Source organism: Henckelia pumila, chromosome 1 (assembly GCF_033568475.1).
Source record: "Henckelia pumila isolate YLH828 chromosome 1, ASM3356847v2, whole genome shotgun sequence".
In the NCBI taxonomy this organism is placed as follows: domain Eukaryota; kingdom Viridiplantae; phylum Streptophyta; class Magnoliopsida; order Lamiales; family Gesneriaceae; genus Henckelia; species Henckelia pumila.
The window spans coordinates 162,303,848-162,322,575 of NC_133120.1; the positions used below are offsets into that span (position 1 = coordinate 162,303,848).

The 18,728-nt window shown below is 32.7% G+C and overlaps 2 protein-coding genes across 2 annotated transcripts; both read right to left on the reverse strand.

Moving 5' to 3' along the window:
* Window positions 1–208: 208 nt before the first annotated feature.
* LOC140876177 (protein FANTASTIC FOUR 2-like) lies at window positions 209–1,311 on the reverse strand. Its single transcript, XM_073280059.1, has one exon. It carries the CDS (start codon window positions 1,234–1,236, stop codon window positions 409–411), a length of 828 nt encoding a protein of 275 aa, XP_073136160.1. The 5' UTR covers window positions 1,237–1,311; the 3' UTR covers window positions 209–408.
* Window positions 1,312–11,533: 10,222 nt separating this feature from the next.
* LOC140883980 (UPF0613 protein PB24D3.06c) lies at window positions 11,534–18,062 on the reverse strand. The gene is made up of 9 exons (XM_073290620.1): window positions 17,738–18,062; window positions 15,618–15,694; window positions 14,493–14,598; window positions 13,539–13,631; window positions 13,348–13,413; window positions 13,017–13,162; window positions 12,632–12,740; window positions 12,008–12,072; window positions 11,534–11,897 (listed from the first exon to the last, which is right to left on the reverse strand). Exons 1-9 carry the CDS (start codon window positions 17,945–17,947, stop codon window positions 11,750–11,752), a joined length of 1,020 nt encoding a protein of 339 aa, XP_073146721.1. The 5' UTR covers window positions 17,948–18,062; the 3' UTR covers window positions 11,534–11,749.
* Between the last annotated feature and the right edge of the window lie 666 nt (window positions 18,063–18,728).

Here is an 18,728-nt window from a genome sequence, read left to right on the forward strand (position 1 = left end):
AATTTTCCAATCAAACTGAACTGAAAAACAATTGAAGAATTTACGTGGTCGTACGTAGGCAATAATGGCGTTTTCGCAATCTAATTGCTAAATCAAGTAATGGTACTTAATTAAACCAAATGGTGCATAAGTAGTATATTACATGATGGGAAGATATATCCCAAATAAGTTTTGAGGTGGTAGAAAAAAAAACATGATACGTCGTCCATGTTCAAACTTGAACATGATAATAATAAAATACACACAATATATATATAAGAAGTACTACTAATTATTGTAATTCATCCTCACCTCATAAATATTCTCATGAATTAATCCATATATCCCATGAAAAATATAATAAAGCCTAAAATACGTACCCAAACTGACCTGATCCAAAGAAGATAAAATAATAATAAATAAATAATATTAAGTGGCCACACAAAAGGCAGCAGCAGGCTTCCACACATGACTGCACAATAATATTAACCGGCCTTTGCTAATTCCATGCCCACCTTCCTTGCACCTACTGAGCCTGCTTTGAAATTTTTCGTTCAATCCCATTTCATTAATATTATTAATCTCGCCACCATCTAATTCCCATTCTTCGTCTCCCAACTCGCTTTCGGTTTCGTCGTCGGTAATTTCCTCAGCTGCCTCCCCGCACCAATATTCTTCTTGTTGTTGTTCTTCTTCTATGCTGGCCAAGTCGGAGGTCGAGAAATAGAGCCTGAGTCTGCCGTCGCTTCTTTCAGCTTGCAAATAAGAGTTTCTGAAAGGTTCGGCCTCCACCACCGCATCGATAATCAGCCTCCCGCCTTCCCTACGGCGGCGCATTTGCAGAGAATTCGGTCCGCACATTGAAGACAGAGGCGGAGGGAAATCATCTGATCTCTTGGGTGTAATATTATTCCGACGTGGGTGTTTCGGCGATGAATCTTGGATCAAATTCGAGCCGGAGAAATTAATGCTGCTGCTTCTGTCAGTGAAGACAATATCACTGCCCGATTCACTCCCCAGATTTTCGGTGCACAATTCAAGAGATTTGGCGCTGAGTCGTCGTGAAAATGACGATGAGTCGTAGAAGCTGCTGGGTTTTCCGTCTTTAGGAAGCAAACCCCAGTTGCCATATTCAAGGGCGCTCGTGTTCATATCCACCATGCTCTCCGCGAGTTTGAGGTTGATGGTGGTGGCTGCAGTTTCTTTGAATTGGGTCTCCAAACATGGGACAAGATTTTGGTAAACTATGGTTGACATGGTGGAATTGTTTAAGGTTTTGTTTGAAAAATTAATGGATATATATATATATATATATATATATGTAGGTGAAGTTGAGAGTTCACAAGGGATTGAACGAAAAATATGTACAAATATGGAGGCCAATTTATAGGTGGGCTAAAGTGTTTTGGGGTACGTAGGGGGGTGGGGGGGTGTGATTCTTTTTGCACCACTTGAGACTAATTCGGTTTTGAAATTGTGCATGCGATATATATAATATATATTGATTTATGAGGAAAAGGGTGTAATGGGGAATTCATTGCTTTTGAACAAAAGGAATACATTAATTTTGCAAACAATTTTGTTTCTCTTTTCAGAAATTAATTAATTAAAGCAATATTCTCCATTTAGAGCGTAGAAGCATCCTACACCTACCCACCATCTAATGATATATGCGTGAGTGACTATATACTAACGTCCACGTGTCTTTCTGGGATCGAATGTTTCTGCTTTACTAAAAGTTATAAATAACAGATTATGATAATTATATAACACAAATTTTTAAAATCGTATATCAATGAACAAAAACACAAGTCATTGTTCTACCAAATACAGATTATTTTTTCATCCAACAATATATATCTCTCTCAATAATTGAACTCATCGCAATCGAATCCGTGACTTTGATTCTGATACCAATTGTAGGATCGATCACTTGTCGTTTTACCAGAAACTATAGCTGGTGATAACGGTGCAACTTAAATATTTTAAATCGTACGGCGGCTTAAGCACTACATTTTGATTTCATGCTCCGTATCAAGACAATATTATTATATCACAACGTATATATGTTCGATATATAATTATTTTGTTAAAAATAGAATTAAATTTTAATTCCTACCTTACTATATAGTATATATAAGATAAGTATTATTATTTGCGATATACTTAAAGTATTGGTAAATATTTATTCCTGTTTTTGGATAATTAATTAATTGATAAAAATGCTTTCGCGCATTTTCAGTTAATTTAATTTTGGGATTAGTATATACATACATTTAAAGAAAGCCCTGCATACTTATTTATTTTAATTTATATTTTGACCCAAAAAAAGTACTGTTTAATATTGGTTCATATTGCATACAATTCAATAGTTTCTAATAAAATAAATCATCATGGTTAACAAAGCTAGTATCATCAAATTGAAACAAGAAAACGCTTTACATCATTAATCATTACATTTGTTTTTTTTTAAAATATTTAGTTAGAGTCAAAATACATGGGCTCATTTTCGTTTATGCTCATTAAATAAATAAATTAAATGAAAGTTCTATCTTTGTTACAGTACCAAACCTTTCATCACTTTAATTATCCTCCTTTCTATCCAAATTAAATATCACTAGCTAGTATTCATTATAGAAATTAAGATTATTCAACGTTTCTTTGGTGGTTTTAATTCTTGAACAAACTCGGTTCTATTCGTATATCTCGAAGGAAACAATTGTGTTCCATATCTCAATTATACAAAAATCCACAAATTCTATCTAATTCTCAAGAAATCGCAAACATATATAAAAATCAGAATTGTGGAAGTGTGCCAGAATTCATGGTTTGTAGTCACTTTTGGGCAATGATCATAAACATAATAGTCAGAATTGCGGGAAGTGTATCAGAATACATGGTTGTAGTTATTTGTGGGCCATGATCTTCAATTTTACGGTTTCCTTCCAAACCAAAGAGTTTTGTTGATGGGATCATGCAAAACAGATTTGCCTCATCAACAAACTATAAATATCGTATATAGGGTTGGTGAAAAATAGCGAAATGCCGTCATACCGTCTTTATCGTATCGAAAAAAATCGTATATACCAAAATTTTCGGTATCGGTATAAGATTTTCAAATTTTTGGTATTTCGGTATACCGAAGAAAAATCGATATACATGGTATCGGTATGATACCGCGTATACCGATATTTTTTTTAAAAAAAATCGTTATACACGGTATCATACAGATATCGTACCGAATTTCGGTATTCGGTACGGTATCGGTATGGATTTATGTCATACCGACATGTCGGTATACCGAAATTTTTGGTACGATATGCGATATTCGGTAGGGTATGCGGTATACCGTACCGAACCACCCCTAATCGTATATGATATCCACACAATAATATCATGATCAATTAAGCTCTTAAGCAATTCTTTAATTCCAAATTAGACGACATTAATTTATGACTTATTTAATTGATGACATTTAAACATTTATATTATTTACGATTATGTTCCTTAAAATTCTAACACATCTAAACTTAATAAATTCAGAGATGTTTATATATGTTTTTAGCTCTAATTAAATTACATTATAATAAAACCATATTCTGGATATATATATAACTTATTTACGTTGGAGTTAATCTAGAGAATGGATCGCAATCAACAATAATTAAAGTATTTCAATACATGTCATAATTCAGTTCATGTAAAAAGAATTAAAATTAGGTCTCTTGTAAGACGATATTATGAATATTTATTTATGAGACGAGTTATCTTGTCTATATTTAAAATAAAAAATAATATTATTCCATGAGTGATCCAAATAGGGGATTTGTTTCACAAAATTGACATGTGATTAACAAGGACGTACGAGGCTAGGAATTTCATGGGGGCCAAAATGATTTTTTATCGGATGAGAGGGCAGTGTGGGTTAAACATGCATTTAGAAAAATTTATGTTATTGTAAATTTAGAGACTAACATACTAGAGAATAGACAAAGATGAGGGGAGTGAGTGCAACCACCGGCCTCCTCTGGCTCTGTCTTGCCGTGACACCGTCTCACATGATATATCGAGTTTGTTTGAAAATTAAAGATACTCTATAAATCTGTTGTGATCTACGGTATTTTATATATTTAAGAACAATTATATCGTCGAATCAAATCGATGACTCCACAACTCAAATAAATGATCCAAAAATTATGTATTGTTAAAATTATAGACATATATAGGGCGCTTACTCAACCGCCAAAAGATAACTAGAAAGAGAAGATTAATGTCCAATTAATCAAGTCCATATGTCCGTTTCCAAGGAGTTAATTCAATCGATGTGAGACATCTACCATGTAACTTTCGAGATGCTGAAAACCCTAACACTTAATTATGACGATTGTATGTTTTTTTTTTAAAAAAAATTAAAGCATGAAAACTGGTTGAGTTTATGAGATGAAACGCATTATTCTGTTGTCATACATGGAAAAAAGAATTGAATCTGGAGTGCGAAGCTGCTAATAATTAATATACAATGTAATAGAAAGTGAAAGCTAAGGCGTGAGCACTAAAATGGCTACGAAAAGGATCCTACGGTTGCGTAAGAAGCCCATATTGGATGAAGTGTGGAATTTATTCGATCTTTTGTCTACAATATTAATTAATGAACAATTAAATATATATATATATATTAAAAATTTACAGATATATCTTAATTAAATCGCCAACTTTTTTAGTCCCAATAGAGGACAATATTTAAAAAGGGGAAAAAAGATCTTAAATCGCAAAACTTTTTGAATCCCAATCAAGGACAAGGGAAGATGACGTTTTCTTTTATAAACATATAATACTCCATTATGTGGCTAATATATACAAGAATTAGTTAAAGGAATAGATATGGATTAATGTTTCTGATGCAAATAGTTGATGTGCGCATGCACATTAGATATTATTAGACATATATAGGATATAATTAAATTAAAAACCTTAATATGGGAAATCATACGCGAGCATGCAGGTACGAGAAAATACATAGAAATTTCCAAAACAAGTAAATTAAGGAGCTGTCTGTTTTCCATTTTAAACGGTGGCTCGATGAATCTTGTTTGTTCCAACTTATCCAGCTCTCATGAAAGTAATGTTTTGGGTGATAATAAGCTGCACCACACATGAATTTTGGTCGAAATCATGTTCTCATGCATACAGGCCCGGACCTGGCATGAGGCGAGTGAGTCCACCGCCTCAGGCCCAGGTCCAAGAGAGGGCCCAAAAAAATACATAAACTATTATTAGTCTATGTGTGCAATAAAATTTTTTAAATGTCGTGATTTTTCCAAAAAAATATATATATATTATCGGAAGTTCCTATCACATCGCATGATAATTAATACAGAACAACTCTTGGGTTTCAAAACTTTTACCACTCTCTTTCATTATTGATTCTTGAATTTCATCGACTTACATGTTATTTTTATATTTTTTTTCTCTAATTTTTCTGAATTTTTTAGGAATGTATGTGATATTTTTTTATTCGTTAGCATGATTAGATACAGTGTAAGAAATTTCTTCAACTAATGCATTAATTTTCTTGACTTTCGTATATTGTCAAATAATTGATGTTTTTGCTGATAAAATGACAAAGTATTATTTAAATGATTATTTATAACATTTTAGTTTTATTACTTAATGACATTATAAAGTTTTTGAATATTATATGAATAAAATTATAAAATTTTGCATATTTAATTTTCAAAAACTCTCTTTAATAATTTTTAAAAAGTTGGAAAAAAATTATTGTTAAGTTCGACTCAAGCCCTAAAAATCATAGGTACGGCACTGCATGCATAATTAAACATTCGAAAACATCAAGACGAGCTCGTTAATAATTACTAGCAACAGAGTTGCGTGTGCGATATAATATATAAATATTTTATGAGTTTTTATTTATGAAAAATAATGTATTATATATTTAGTAGTACTTGAAAATTAATTATTGGAAAGAGAATATAAAATTAATTTGCTAATTATATAATCAAAATGATATTTAAAATATATTCGTGTGAAATTAATCATAGAAGCAAACATGACGCAGATTGGTTGAAGAAAAAGTTGAATAAGTTAGTAAGAAAAAGAAGTTGAGCAAAAAGTGGACATGTACGTGGTACGTGTGAAATTTACCAAAATTTTACATAACCAAAACAATATCGTGAGACGGTAACAAAAAAAAAGTGGAACTAAAAAACGATTTTTGGTGTGTCATGACACACTAAAAAACATTTACTATAAGATATATATACTCGACCTTTATAAAATAAAACTGATACCCGAAACAAACTACGAAGGATTTCTATTATTTTTGGGATATATTATATATACAATACCTAACTGATCATATCAGTTCTCTAAAATTAATTCTCCTGATTTTCACAAGCTTAATTATCCAAATTTCACTTTACACTTGATTGGAGTAAACGATTTAATATATATAAACCAAAAAGGCCTTAAAGAAAACATTCTTCTAGCTATATATTTTTTTTAAAAAATAATAATAAAAGAAAAGATTATATAGTTAAAATAATTAAGATAGATGGTATTTTGATGCTAAAATGGTGTCGTCTAGCTGTAATTAGTGGCTGACCAAATTAATATATATCTCAAAAGAAGCTTTTTTGTACTTTGATTAATAAAGCATGCACGTTTAGAGTCGCCAAAGGTCAAATGAATTTAATTTAATGCTGTGATATATGTCATTAATTAGGACCACATTTCTATTGTTCGAATATCCATCCACCCTAGCTTGCTTTTAATTTTTACATCTTTTATTCCAAATATGTTATTATATATATATATATATAAATATATATATATATATATATAAATGATCCACTGCATCCTAGAGTGCAGGAAATTTGTGTCGGGTTTTAGTGTTTTTTTTTATTATTTTTTTGCACCACTAAAATCCACTACCGGGTTTTAGTGGCCGCTCACAGATTCCCTGCAACCTAGGGTGAAGGAGATCAAAATTATATATATATATATATGTATATCATGGGAAAATTGAAAAAATTGTATCTCTTGTTCAACTTTCTTGTGATTTAAGTATTTAACAGCCCTAGCTCCGTATTGTCAAAATTGTCTTAATACTATATATATATATATATTTTCGGGATAATCTTAGTTCTTTTTTTTACTCGACGCTTAACATATCAGCAATGAACGACATCACATTCGATACATAAAAAATGACATAAATAGGGAAAAAAATTTGATATATCAAAAAAATATCTATATATCGAAAAAATTTCGGTACGGTATCCGGAAAAATTAGTATTTTGGTTCGGTATCCCAACCCTCCTAGGGTGCAGCGCAGGGGATCAAAATTTTACATATATATATATATATATATATATATCATGGAAAAATTAAAAATTTGTCTCTTGTTCAACTTTCTTGTGATTTAACAGCCCTAGCTCCGTATTGCCAAAATTGTATTAATACTATACATATATATATTTTCAAGATAATCTTAGTTCTTTTTTTACTTGATGCTTAATATATCAACAATGATCGACATCACATTCGATACATAAAAAATGACATAAATAGGGAAAAACACAAAGAGAAGAAACTTAAAATGAAATTTAACTGCTGAAAGGACCAAAATTTCAATTTTTCCATTTATGAATTAAAAATATTAAATATGATAAAATATTGAGATGCAATTGAAAATAAATTAAAGACTTAAAATTTAATGAGTGGGCGTCTTTTTCAATAATAACATGTAATACTTTTCAAACGCTTTTCGAACGAGCACACTTCGCTTTCAAGTTTCAACAACGAATTTCCCCCAAAATCACGAGAATTAATTTAACTTAATTTAATAAGATAATGAATAGTATTCTCTCTCTGTTTTTTCCCAAAATAAATTTTTTTTGGGTTAAATTCTTATTTATCCAAACAGGATTATCTTTTCTAATTAGCTTTCATGCATAAGTCTCAATTAATTAATACATCTAAATTCACTTTCAGGCATAAATCTACTCTTAAAAAAACCATTAACTCTATTGTTTGCTGGATTCCAAGATCACATAAACATTGATATATAGCCAGCTATTTCCAATTTCCATTTATCCACTCTAGATAAACTAAAAACTAGGCATTTGTACGTGAATTATAGTTCACCTGGCACCGATAATTCAAATTTGGAACGATATATGTATCGGGTTCGAGACTCGACTGCGGGTTGGAAGAACATATTAATTATATTTTTTTACATACATTTTACAAATTAATAATAAAATTTGAAATATATATATATATATATTATAAGATAAATATATCTATTAATTAATCTACCAGACTTATTGTTAGGGTAGGTAATTCAACTTGTTGTGGTCTCCTCACATGGATTCCAATGAAATCGAGTGGGTGCGTCACGTAAAGTTGCTCTCATGGGAATTTTATTTATTTATTATTAAAAAAAATTTAAAAAGGAGCAAATTAAAATGCATAGGGCAACACTTAGCCGACAAAACTATAAAGTTTATGCTTAGTGGATGATGATTTCATTAGGGTTTTGTATGGGGAAATATGCTTTTTTTTATATAGCAAAATCTTGTAGTAGGTGTCCGTACGAGAAAAGGCTGACGTCAAAGCTACAACAAATTTAATTTAATCTTAAATTAATTTAATATTCAACATTCATTAATTAGGGTTAATGCTCATTGAATTGCAGGATTTTAAATAGACGGTATTTATTTCAACCATGCATGTAATAATTCATGTGGGCTATAGAGATTCCAGAGCTTGTTTTGATGTATATATATATATATAAAGTATATACTAGCTAGCTAGCATTTCGATGCATGTCTTGCGTGCTTATTCAGTTTCATTTAAAAAATAACTATTATAAAATTATAATGATAAAATGACAATTATCAAATAAATAAGGGCATTATATGAAAATAACCCCAAAAAATCATATATATCACGAACCACTTACATGTTCACTCTTAATATAGTTATAGATAAGAATATTTAATTAGAATCACTGGTTTGCTTGGTGTACTAAAAATGTGCACCAACATTTGTATAGTTAAGTGACATACAGCCCTTTATTGCCATTAAACACTAGCAAAGTCTATGTCAGGTAAGGTTTAGTTGGTCGATATACATAGCCATATATATGTATATATATGTATGTATGTGTATGTATGTATATATGCAAGGTTCTATGATTCGCTATGAGCTAGTCCGGCGTCAGACCAGCAGTGTCTAGCGCTAGGCCGGGGACTAGGCGCTGCTAAGCGTATTTCACGATATAACATAATAAATCACATATTATAATTTCAAGATGATCACATCAAATTTAAAATGAGTTCAATAATATTACATAACTAATAAAATGCCTCAAATTTACTCTACTTTTTATCCATAAATTTATCTACTTATTATTCTCCATATTTTTCTTCTCTTTGAAAACGGTGTTGAAAGAGTTAAAATTTTGTCAGTTTTTTTATTGGGCTTTCAAGTAAAAGCCACAAAAAATATTCAATTTCACCTGGGGCTGCCTAGTCCTGCCTAGGCTGGCCGACTAGCACTTTTTCGATGTATTCAACTGGTGCCTAGGTCGATTTTTAGAATACTGTACGTATGTATAGTCCCCACATTTTATGGATTTTTTAATTGGAAAATTAAATATAACTTATGTGTACCATGAATTTTTCTATTTATTTAGAGTATTTTTCTCTTTATCATGTAACTAAATTTTAGTTTTTGAATCATCAACTACTGGTATAAACTTTTATTAAATGACAAGAACTCGCGTGATATAACGATCGATGTACATGCACCATGCTTTAGTGTCCGGTGCATACGTATTGATGAATATAAAGGAGTGTCGTATTTTAAAAAAAAATGTGATCAAACATTGAAATTTTCTTTTTTGTTTTTTGAATTACATGATTGCCCCTACAAGAAAGTTTTATTATAAAAATGCAATTGACTTAAAATTGTTCTATTCAATACGTTTACATGTTAGTTGTTACTTATCACAGTCATTATTTTAGACTATCATTTTTTTAAATTCATATATATATATAATAAATAAGAGAATCCACACTTTAAAGTTTTAACTTTATTCTTTTATACGATGTCATATATTTGATTTTAAGGATAAGCAAAAGTTCTATTAAACTAATCAGATTAACTAACTAAACCAATAGTACGATTATTTTGATAAATCAACTATATATACAATTATTTTATATTTAAAAAAAAAAATTAAAACGTTTATTCCCAAAATATCGGATGGAGAGCTTAACATAAAGGCTCCACAATAAACTTTTTTCAAAAAAAAAAATATAAAAAAAAAATATATCAGTATTAAGAAAAATATTATAAAATTATGATATAAATATTTTGTAAAGCAAGTGCAAACAGAACAAGTCGACAGTTAGCTATGTACTAGGTTAGAGCTAACTTTACAGTTTAAAACAGCTTTAATGTGTTAATACAGAGAATAATCATGATTATTATCTGATGACGATTTAATTACAAATAATAATAATCATAGTAATTAACGAAAGTAGGCAGACAAACAGAATATATGATTACACAAAACTCTCCAAAGATGGCAAATCTAAAGTTGCTTCGGCTGTCAATATTCACAAGTCGATTTGTTTGTTTGTTTATTTTTTTTTTAAGATTTTGAGATTGAAATTAAATATTTTTTTACGTAAAGTTCTTTCGATGTTTGATTCTATGCGGTTTTGGTCTGCTTTTATAGCTTATATATGTTCAAAATTGATTTATTCTTGTTTGATTTTTTATATTAACTTGGTAATTTATTTTGTTTTAGTATTTTTCTATGGGAGTGTTTGGACTTAAATTTAAAAAAAAAAAAAAAAACAAAGAGACATATCGATATTAAAATTCAATAATATTGATAACCGAAATCACAAATATGCAAATGCTTTAAAAAAATTCATGATAAAAATACCAAGTCTAGCGAAATTTATGAGACAAAAGCATGCACGCCGCCGTACTATGAGTCTATGACAATATTATGCTTTACTTAATTGTGTACGTTTATAATATACATAATTCAAAAGATACATGCATAGATCTGACTTCAATTGTTTTTTAAGTTTAGCCATTGGTTTAATATTAGAAATGATCCCCGCACCCTAGAGTGCAAGAAATTTATGAGCGACCACTAAAATCCGGTACCAAATTTTAATTGTTTTTATTTTATTTTTTTGCACCACTAAAACCCACTATCGAGTTTTAGTGATCGCTCACAAATTTCCTGCACATGGATCAAAATTTTATATATATATATATATATTAGTTTAATAAAGATTTTAATTGCATATAGTTATATTAGATGAACTTGCTTTTGTTTTTATAATAAGTTTTTTGAAAAAAAAGGAGGTGTTTAATATTAAGATTTTAATCATCATTTATTACCAAAGTTAATAATAAAAAAAATTTTAAAAAAAATATGTGAACAGGGTAGAAAACATGGGGAAACGATAAATAATACTACAGTCTACACCGCATATAAAGATGAAACCAGAACGAGTAAATTTGATTAAGATTTGTCGGTAGATATAACCAATCCTACAACTACTAGCTCAAAAACGAAACACAACAAAAAATGACACTAATAATAATAAGAAATAGATTATGAAATGGGAATAAATTGCCATTCATCAAACTTTCAGAAATAAGAAAAAGGCAAGAAATCGAATCAAGAATCAAAGACGACGAGCGGGGAATGTGTTCAACTCCATGGATCCTCCCATCCCTTGGGTCCATCCCGTCTAATGAACTCCATGATGCCTTGGACAGCCTCCTCAATTCGGTTGGATAGAGAGTGGTTACCGTGTTCGATTTCGACCTTTTCTGCACCACCCATGGCTCTACACAATCTGGTTCAGTTCATAGCACAAAATGAGATGTGCACCAGTTAAATTTTGCAAATCAGGTGTAAAAGATTTGGAGTAAAAAAAGGGGTGATTCAATAAGTTTGTATTCTTGCCTTTCAACAAGAGCTTTCTTGTCCACATAATCAGGAACATTTTCATCGCCCATTGAGAACATGATCTGCAGGGGATATAAAGGTTACAGTAGAATTCCTCTCGATGTTCTTGGAAATCTTCGACATCATAAGAGTAAGACAATTAACGGAGACACTAAATCACTCCATGACAGACAATGTCAAATGTTATTGAAAATCTCTGACATCGTAAGAGCAAGAAAATTAATGGAGGCCCTATCACACTCCACACGACAGACAACGTCAAATGCGTTGACATTATGTTTTTGGACTGAAATACAGATCTGAGAGTAGATATTATTTTTATTTGAATATCTGTCTGTCAACCAAGCGTGTCCCCTTCTTAAGGGACGCTATTTAAAGTTGGGAAAGCGAAGAACCAGCATGAGTAGTAGTCTACTGTCTACCACCCACTGTTTTCAATTCTTCTCAGCACTTGTTTGGGTAATATTGCATTTTCCTAACTTTTGATTTTATCATGTTAGTTTCGCCTCTGAAAGAAGAATCTTGACTCTGCTCATGGCTATTGTTTGTTTGCATATGTGGCATAAACCATAATGCAGGAGCAAAAAATGGATTAAAAAGTAACATATGAAAGAAACTTACCAGAGTAGGCGTGTTAGACATGTGCCCGAGTCTCTGTTTCAATTGGTCTTCACTGAAGTCGGAGCTGAACATGTCATCATCACCGTTGTATGCACAGAGGGAATGATATCTGGATACGGCTAGAAAATGATCAGATGGCTAACCGTATGCAAGCGCACCATGTTGATTCATATCACTAGCATAAGATGACGGGCGAACCAGTAGAACGGACAATGTTTTTTAATATATATGTTTGTGTGTTTGTGTGATTATTTTAGCACAGCTAATTTCGACCCTCAAAATCAACTAAGTCGCCCCCATTCACCGCTTGTCCTTTCTCACCCCATCCTTCTAATACCTGCATACCCCCTAGATCCAAGGAACTTATGCGGCAAATCACTCTCACCTATAGGCAGTGATTGGAGAATCAGGATCGGCTTCTTGGGGCATCAATTCTGATCCACGACCATCACTTAGCATCTTTGACGCCAAATCAATCATCGAAGCCGTTTCTGGCAGTGTAGCTCTATGTTCCCGGTCGCTGACTGGAGCCTGAACAGCCAATCAACACTTTCTTAGAAAAAAATGCAAAGAGATGCAGGTGCTGTATTATGTAGTATTCTATAAGCATTTTTATAACACTCAACACATAGCAAGCAAATAAAATCGCAATCATCATTTAATTGCTGGAACTTGAATAGAACATGGTTACACACAACAAACTTTGGAAAAATTACCTGCAAAATAGCAGCACGAACTGCTCTTGAACAAGCTGCATTGGTACGCAAATAATACACAATATCCTGCACACATAATACAATGACTTTTAGCTATATTTGACCCAAAGTGAAGGCTGTAAATGTAGATCTTCGACGGCTCCCTTAGAATTCTTTGACCGTCAGATGCTTGTTTTCTTCAAAGGCAATACCTGACAGCCAGTACTGTGTCCGAGAAGCACCACACCTTCAGAATCCTCTTTGTTAATCAAGTAACTAATCAATTGATCAAGCTCCAAGGCATCCTTCAATAAGCATAAGCATCCGTCAAAATTTTTAGCAAGGAGAAGTTAAGAAATCATTAAAAACCAAAGGAAGGCAGATGATGGAACTGTGCTATATTGATTACGATTACAGTTTTTTAAAAACCATCTGTCTGAACGGATGGTGCGGGGTGTTTGGGAAAGACCTCCTCCAGTGTGTGTGCATGTAAACAAAGATACACGAGTAACGACTTAGATCAGAACCTCTCACAAAAGATGAGAGAGAGCAGGATTAGCCTAGAGACTTATATGACAACATAGTATCAAAAGCTTGCATAGACAACCTATTGTTCCGGTGTATTTGAATAAAGGAGTTGACAGAAAAGTCTAAGAAGTACCATACACGAAAATTTAAATCTTCTATTTTCTAATGTAATGAAATAGGATTGATTTTCCAGTTCCCCTTCAAGGTGACTCAAATGAATGACCATTGAGGTCAAATTTGAAATAAGATTGAATTTCCAGTTTCACTTCATGGTGACTCAAATGAGTGACCATTGAGGTCAAAGTTGAAAGGTGCTTACCAATATGGAATCCTCACTTGTAAACTCCTTTTATAATTTTTTTTAAAAAGAGAGAGAGAGAGTAGAAATTGCACATTGTGGAACTAAAATATGATCCAATATTGAAGAGAGATGCTTGAAGTCGTGTAAATGAGCAAAATCAAACACTAATAGTCACCAAGTTATTTTAACAGATCTGTCTACTAAGAGAATATTTAGATTTCTTGACGGGGAATAAAACTTTTTTATCATCAATAAAAGAACGTGAAAAAGAAAGCTCTAGTTTACTCCGTCAAACAAAAGAAAAGGAAAAGAAGAAGCTGGAAAAAGATTAAATTACTTGTTTCAAGCTTGAGGTACCATATCCACTATAAGAAGATGAAAGTAGAAATTGAACCAAGGACCAACGTTCTTTCTCCAAAGCTATTGCCAAAGGTTCCAAATATCTGGAAGATTCAGAATCATCAACTTTTGGATGAAATGATATAAAATAGTTGTCACCTAGTTTGGGTATGCATTTGGAAAAAAGATAATATAAGCATTAAACACAACTATAACTCATCCACATATGTTTATAGGATGTGTGATACGACAAGAAATGGGGAGGCGGCATAAAAGAAGAGAAATCGGCATACAAGAGGGGAGGGGAAACCAAATATAATTAAACGTATGTGTGGAAGTTAGAAAGAAGTTAGAGGGGGTTAGTAGTTAGAAAAATGGGTAGAGAAAATTTATAAATACGACTATACCAATGTAACTCATTAAGAACATGATTATGAATAGAACTTCTTCTCTAAATTCTCTTTACTCCCTCAATTATCTTCTCTGCTCTTCTTTTGTCCTATAGGAGATTGGCCATCTCGAATTGGCACTCTATCAATGTGTAAACGAGTACTTTTGAGTCACATGATTACACTTCCTACTCGATAATCTGAATTACACAAAGTCCCTACTCTATTTCTAATCACTATAAAAATTATGGGTCAAAGTGCTTCTACTGGTTGCTGTCTTGCTGAAAAGCAGAAGTGAACGTAATTACTTAATTCATCAAAAATTTTAATGGCATCCCTTATTTCATATGGTAAAATGAGTGTGATGTAGCAAGCCATTTGCAATGACCTAGTCTGGAAAAGATGTAAACTACTTAGATATGCATTATGATTATGCTCACATAAAAGCTAAGGTAGTTTGTCTCATGATGAACGACCATTATTTGCTGATCTACTCAAATGGTGGTAGAAGTTTTCCACATGCGCTTAGATGTTCTTACTCTACATTTCCTCCAATATTGTGATCAAAACTTTGTTCCACACCCCAATGACTGCTTATTCCAAATATAAAAAGATTTACCCTTCAAACCAACAAATAATGTGGAAGATCCCTGATCGCAACCAGTAGAAACTTATCAAAACCATAATGTTCCATGAAGTGCATATGATCATATAAAACTAGTCTTGTGTCATACTCGGTAGCCAAAAAACCATCTGTTAGTCCACCAATGAAAATAACTTGCTGTTTGTAATCTCCAGTCTTAAATGCAACCTGTACCAAAAATACAATATCATGAAAAAGACCAAATATCAGAAGAAAAAAGATATATGTGAGAAACTTTCTACAAAACAGACTATAATAAAATAGCAATTTTCATCTGATTCAAACTGATTCTTGAAAAGGATAATGCTTATTTTCAGTCCCCGCCCTGAAAACACCTTCAACATGAAACAGCAAAAAGAGACAAGCATTTCAAGAAAGGAAATCCAATACAAATTTCAGACCATCAGCACAAATATCACGAACAAGAAATGAAATTTCAAATCGACGCTGAGGCTTATGAATTTGCCGTGATGAATACAAGCACAGTTTTCTTGAGCTATGTACTTCAGATACTGAAGTGACCTCAATCCTAATCATGAACCAAGATCAAAACCTCAAGAAAAAGCCAAGCTAGGATTGATTTGAGTGAGCAATTAAGGAGCCATGATATGGAAGAAGGCTTAAATGGGCTAATTGAAGATGAAATGGCCAAAGCTTACAATGTGGGCCTATTTAAAGACGAAGAATCAAGATTAATAAAGGTTATCAAGCAAATTATCATACCAATGGGCCAAATATTTCAAGATCAAGATTAAAATTATTTATAAGTCAAATTTATTTAGTTCAATCAGGGGGCTATTTCTATTAGTTCGAAACCCCATTTTTGTTTAGTTTTTAAATTATTTTTGGGTTTAATTAGTTAATATGTTTTATGAGCTCAATTAAATCTTATTTGAAGTTCATTTAGCTATAGGCAGGGTTTTTATGCAAATATTAAGCATTTAGACAAAATTTGTCTAGGTAATTTACGTTTGGAGTTTTGATAATTCATAATATACTTGGGAGTTATTCTCTCGGTGTTTTTCTTGAACAAAAGAACCTATTAATGTGTAATTCTTGTGGCATTCGAAACACAACTCATCATCCCCGTGCAGTTGCATTACATGCATGAGGTACAGCATCTTCAACTTGATACAAGGTTTTGATCCATACTTATCGTGTAGTTTACGTTATTGTTTAATCTATAAGCAACACGTTGAGGTTTTCTACGTTGGTTCAAGTGTACTCTAGGTATAGATTTCAGCAATCAATTTGCCTTGTTCGTTCGTAGGTCAAATTTATATATTTTTGGGAACCATCCCAGAGCCTCTAGGTCATTGCCACAAAGAGCTCCCAGCTCAGTCATCCACAACGACCTTCCAGCTCGAACATCCCAGTTTAATCACCACAAAGAGGCATCAATTTGAACATACAAGCTCGGCAACCACGTATAACCCCATCTCAGCCATTTCCATCCCATGCACCATGGAATCTTTCCAGCTCAGCCGTTTCAGTTCAACCACCCAAAGAGTTCGCAGTTCGGCCACCACAAAGTCACGAACTTGGTCACCACATAGAGATCCCAACCTGGCAGACCCAGCTCGGTCACCTCAAAGAGTTCCCCTCTTGGCAACAGCAGAGAATGCTTCAGCTAGGCCACCACAGGTGCTTCAGCTCAACCACCATAGAGAATCTATTTAAACTTACTGGAAAGCCAATTGGCTAAAAGCATTGTGGCGCCCGTGGCTTCTAATGAGATCAGCATACTTATTTAGTAGCTGAATAGAGACTGGCAGACATTAATAAAAGATTTAGATAAACATTTGGACAGCCATTTTCCCTGCAGCATCACAAATATTGATCCTTCGCTAACCACACATTTTCTCACTAATCAGCTCACCTTCATATCCTTTTTTATCATTGAAATTCAATACACATTTCTCAATATTAAAACCACAATCACAGATCACCACAAAGATAAGCGAATTGAAGTCACAGAAAATCAAAGTTAATCCACAGCACATTCCTCACATTCACAACTCAATTCTCAGCATCAGCACTAAAATTGCCAACCATCACAAAATCAAGCAACATTTCTAAACAAAATCTTGAACTCTAAAGCAACTAATAATTCAAAAATCCGAACTCCCGCGGCAACCCATGTCTCAATCCACAGCTCAAATTCAGCTCACAGGGTATAAAGCAACAAAAACAAACACAATCAAGCATCACCTGGATTGGTTTTGGACCGTACTTGAACATCACGCCATGAAATTGACGCTTCTTGTTAATGGGCACACAACCACCGGCGACGCCGTCGGCGGAGGAGGCGATCGAAGAGTTGATGGGCATCTTGGTAGAGGCGGAGCGGCCGCGAACAATTCCTGAAAACCAAGAAGCGGTAGGCGACGTGGTTTGCGAAGAAGCAGAGAAGGGATTCATACCAACGATTCAAAGATGTCCATTGCTACTCAAATCATCATCTTCCACTTACTCATCTTTCCCTCAATTACTCCCAAAATATAAATCTAAACTTTTTGTTGTTACATGGATTAATTTTTATATTTCAAATTTTTTTTCCTCTCTTTTATCGATCTATTTTCAAAATATTATATGCACAGTTACATGTAATCTTTGAAAAAAATTCAACATTATTTTTTTTTTCACATTAAGGTAGTGTTAGCTTGTTAGAAGTATTTTTCAAGCTTTTCCGTTACCAAAAATTTCAAATGAAATTTTATTAAGGAAAAATTAAAAAGTGTTTCCTAGAAGCTTTCCCAAACACTAATTAAAATATTTACTAATTAAAATATTCATTAAACAAGTATTAAACGAAAATTTTCTTTGTAAATTTATTTTTCTAATAACATTTTTAATCTATATAAAAACAAATATAAACTTTGGCATAGACTTGGCCAAGGGCCGGGTTGGACCCGGGCTCGGATCGGAACCGGCTCGTGGTCAACGGGCCGGTTAACCGGGTCAAAGGGTCCAACCCGGAACCGGGACCAGACCGGTCACTAGGCGGTCCGGTCCCGGTTTTTCCTTTTGAAAACCGTCGACCCAACGAGTCCGACCCTCCGGGTTCGTCGTGTTGACCCATCGGGTTTATCTTTTTAAAATATTATTTTAATTTTAATTTAATATATATTTGATACCTACACATGGGTGAGATTTGAACTCAAAACAAAATGAGTTTGGGATCTCATTCTTGCCACTAGGT

What these genes read in the sequence shown, in the direction of transcription:
- LOC140876177 (XM_073280059.1), bottom strand. Translation starts at nt 1,236, where the DNA reads ATGTCAACCATAGTTTACCAAAATCTTGTCCCATGTTTGGAGACCCAA.
- LOC140883980 (XM_073290620.1), bottom strand. Translation starts at nt 17,947, where the DNA reads ATGAATCCCTTCTCTGCTTCTTCGCAAACCACGTCGCCTACCGCTTCT. An exon ending in ACGGTCCAAAACCAATCCAG is followed by an intron (nt 15,695 to 17,737) that starts GTGATGCTTGAT and finishes TTTTTGGTACAG; the next exon opens with GTTGCATTTAAGACTGGAGA. An exon ending in GATGGTTTTTTGGCTACCGA is followed by an intron (nt 14,599 to 15,617) that starts GTATGACACAAG and finishes TGAATCTTCCAG; the next exon opens with ATATTTGGAACCTTTGGCAA.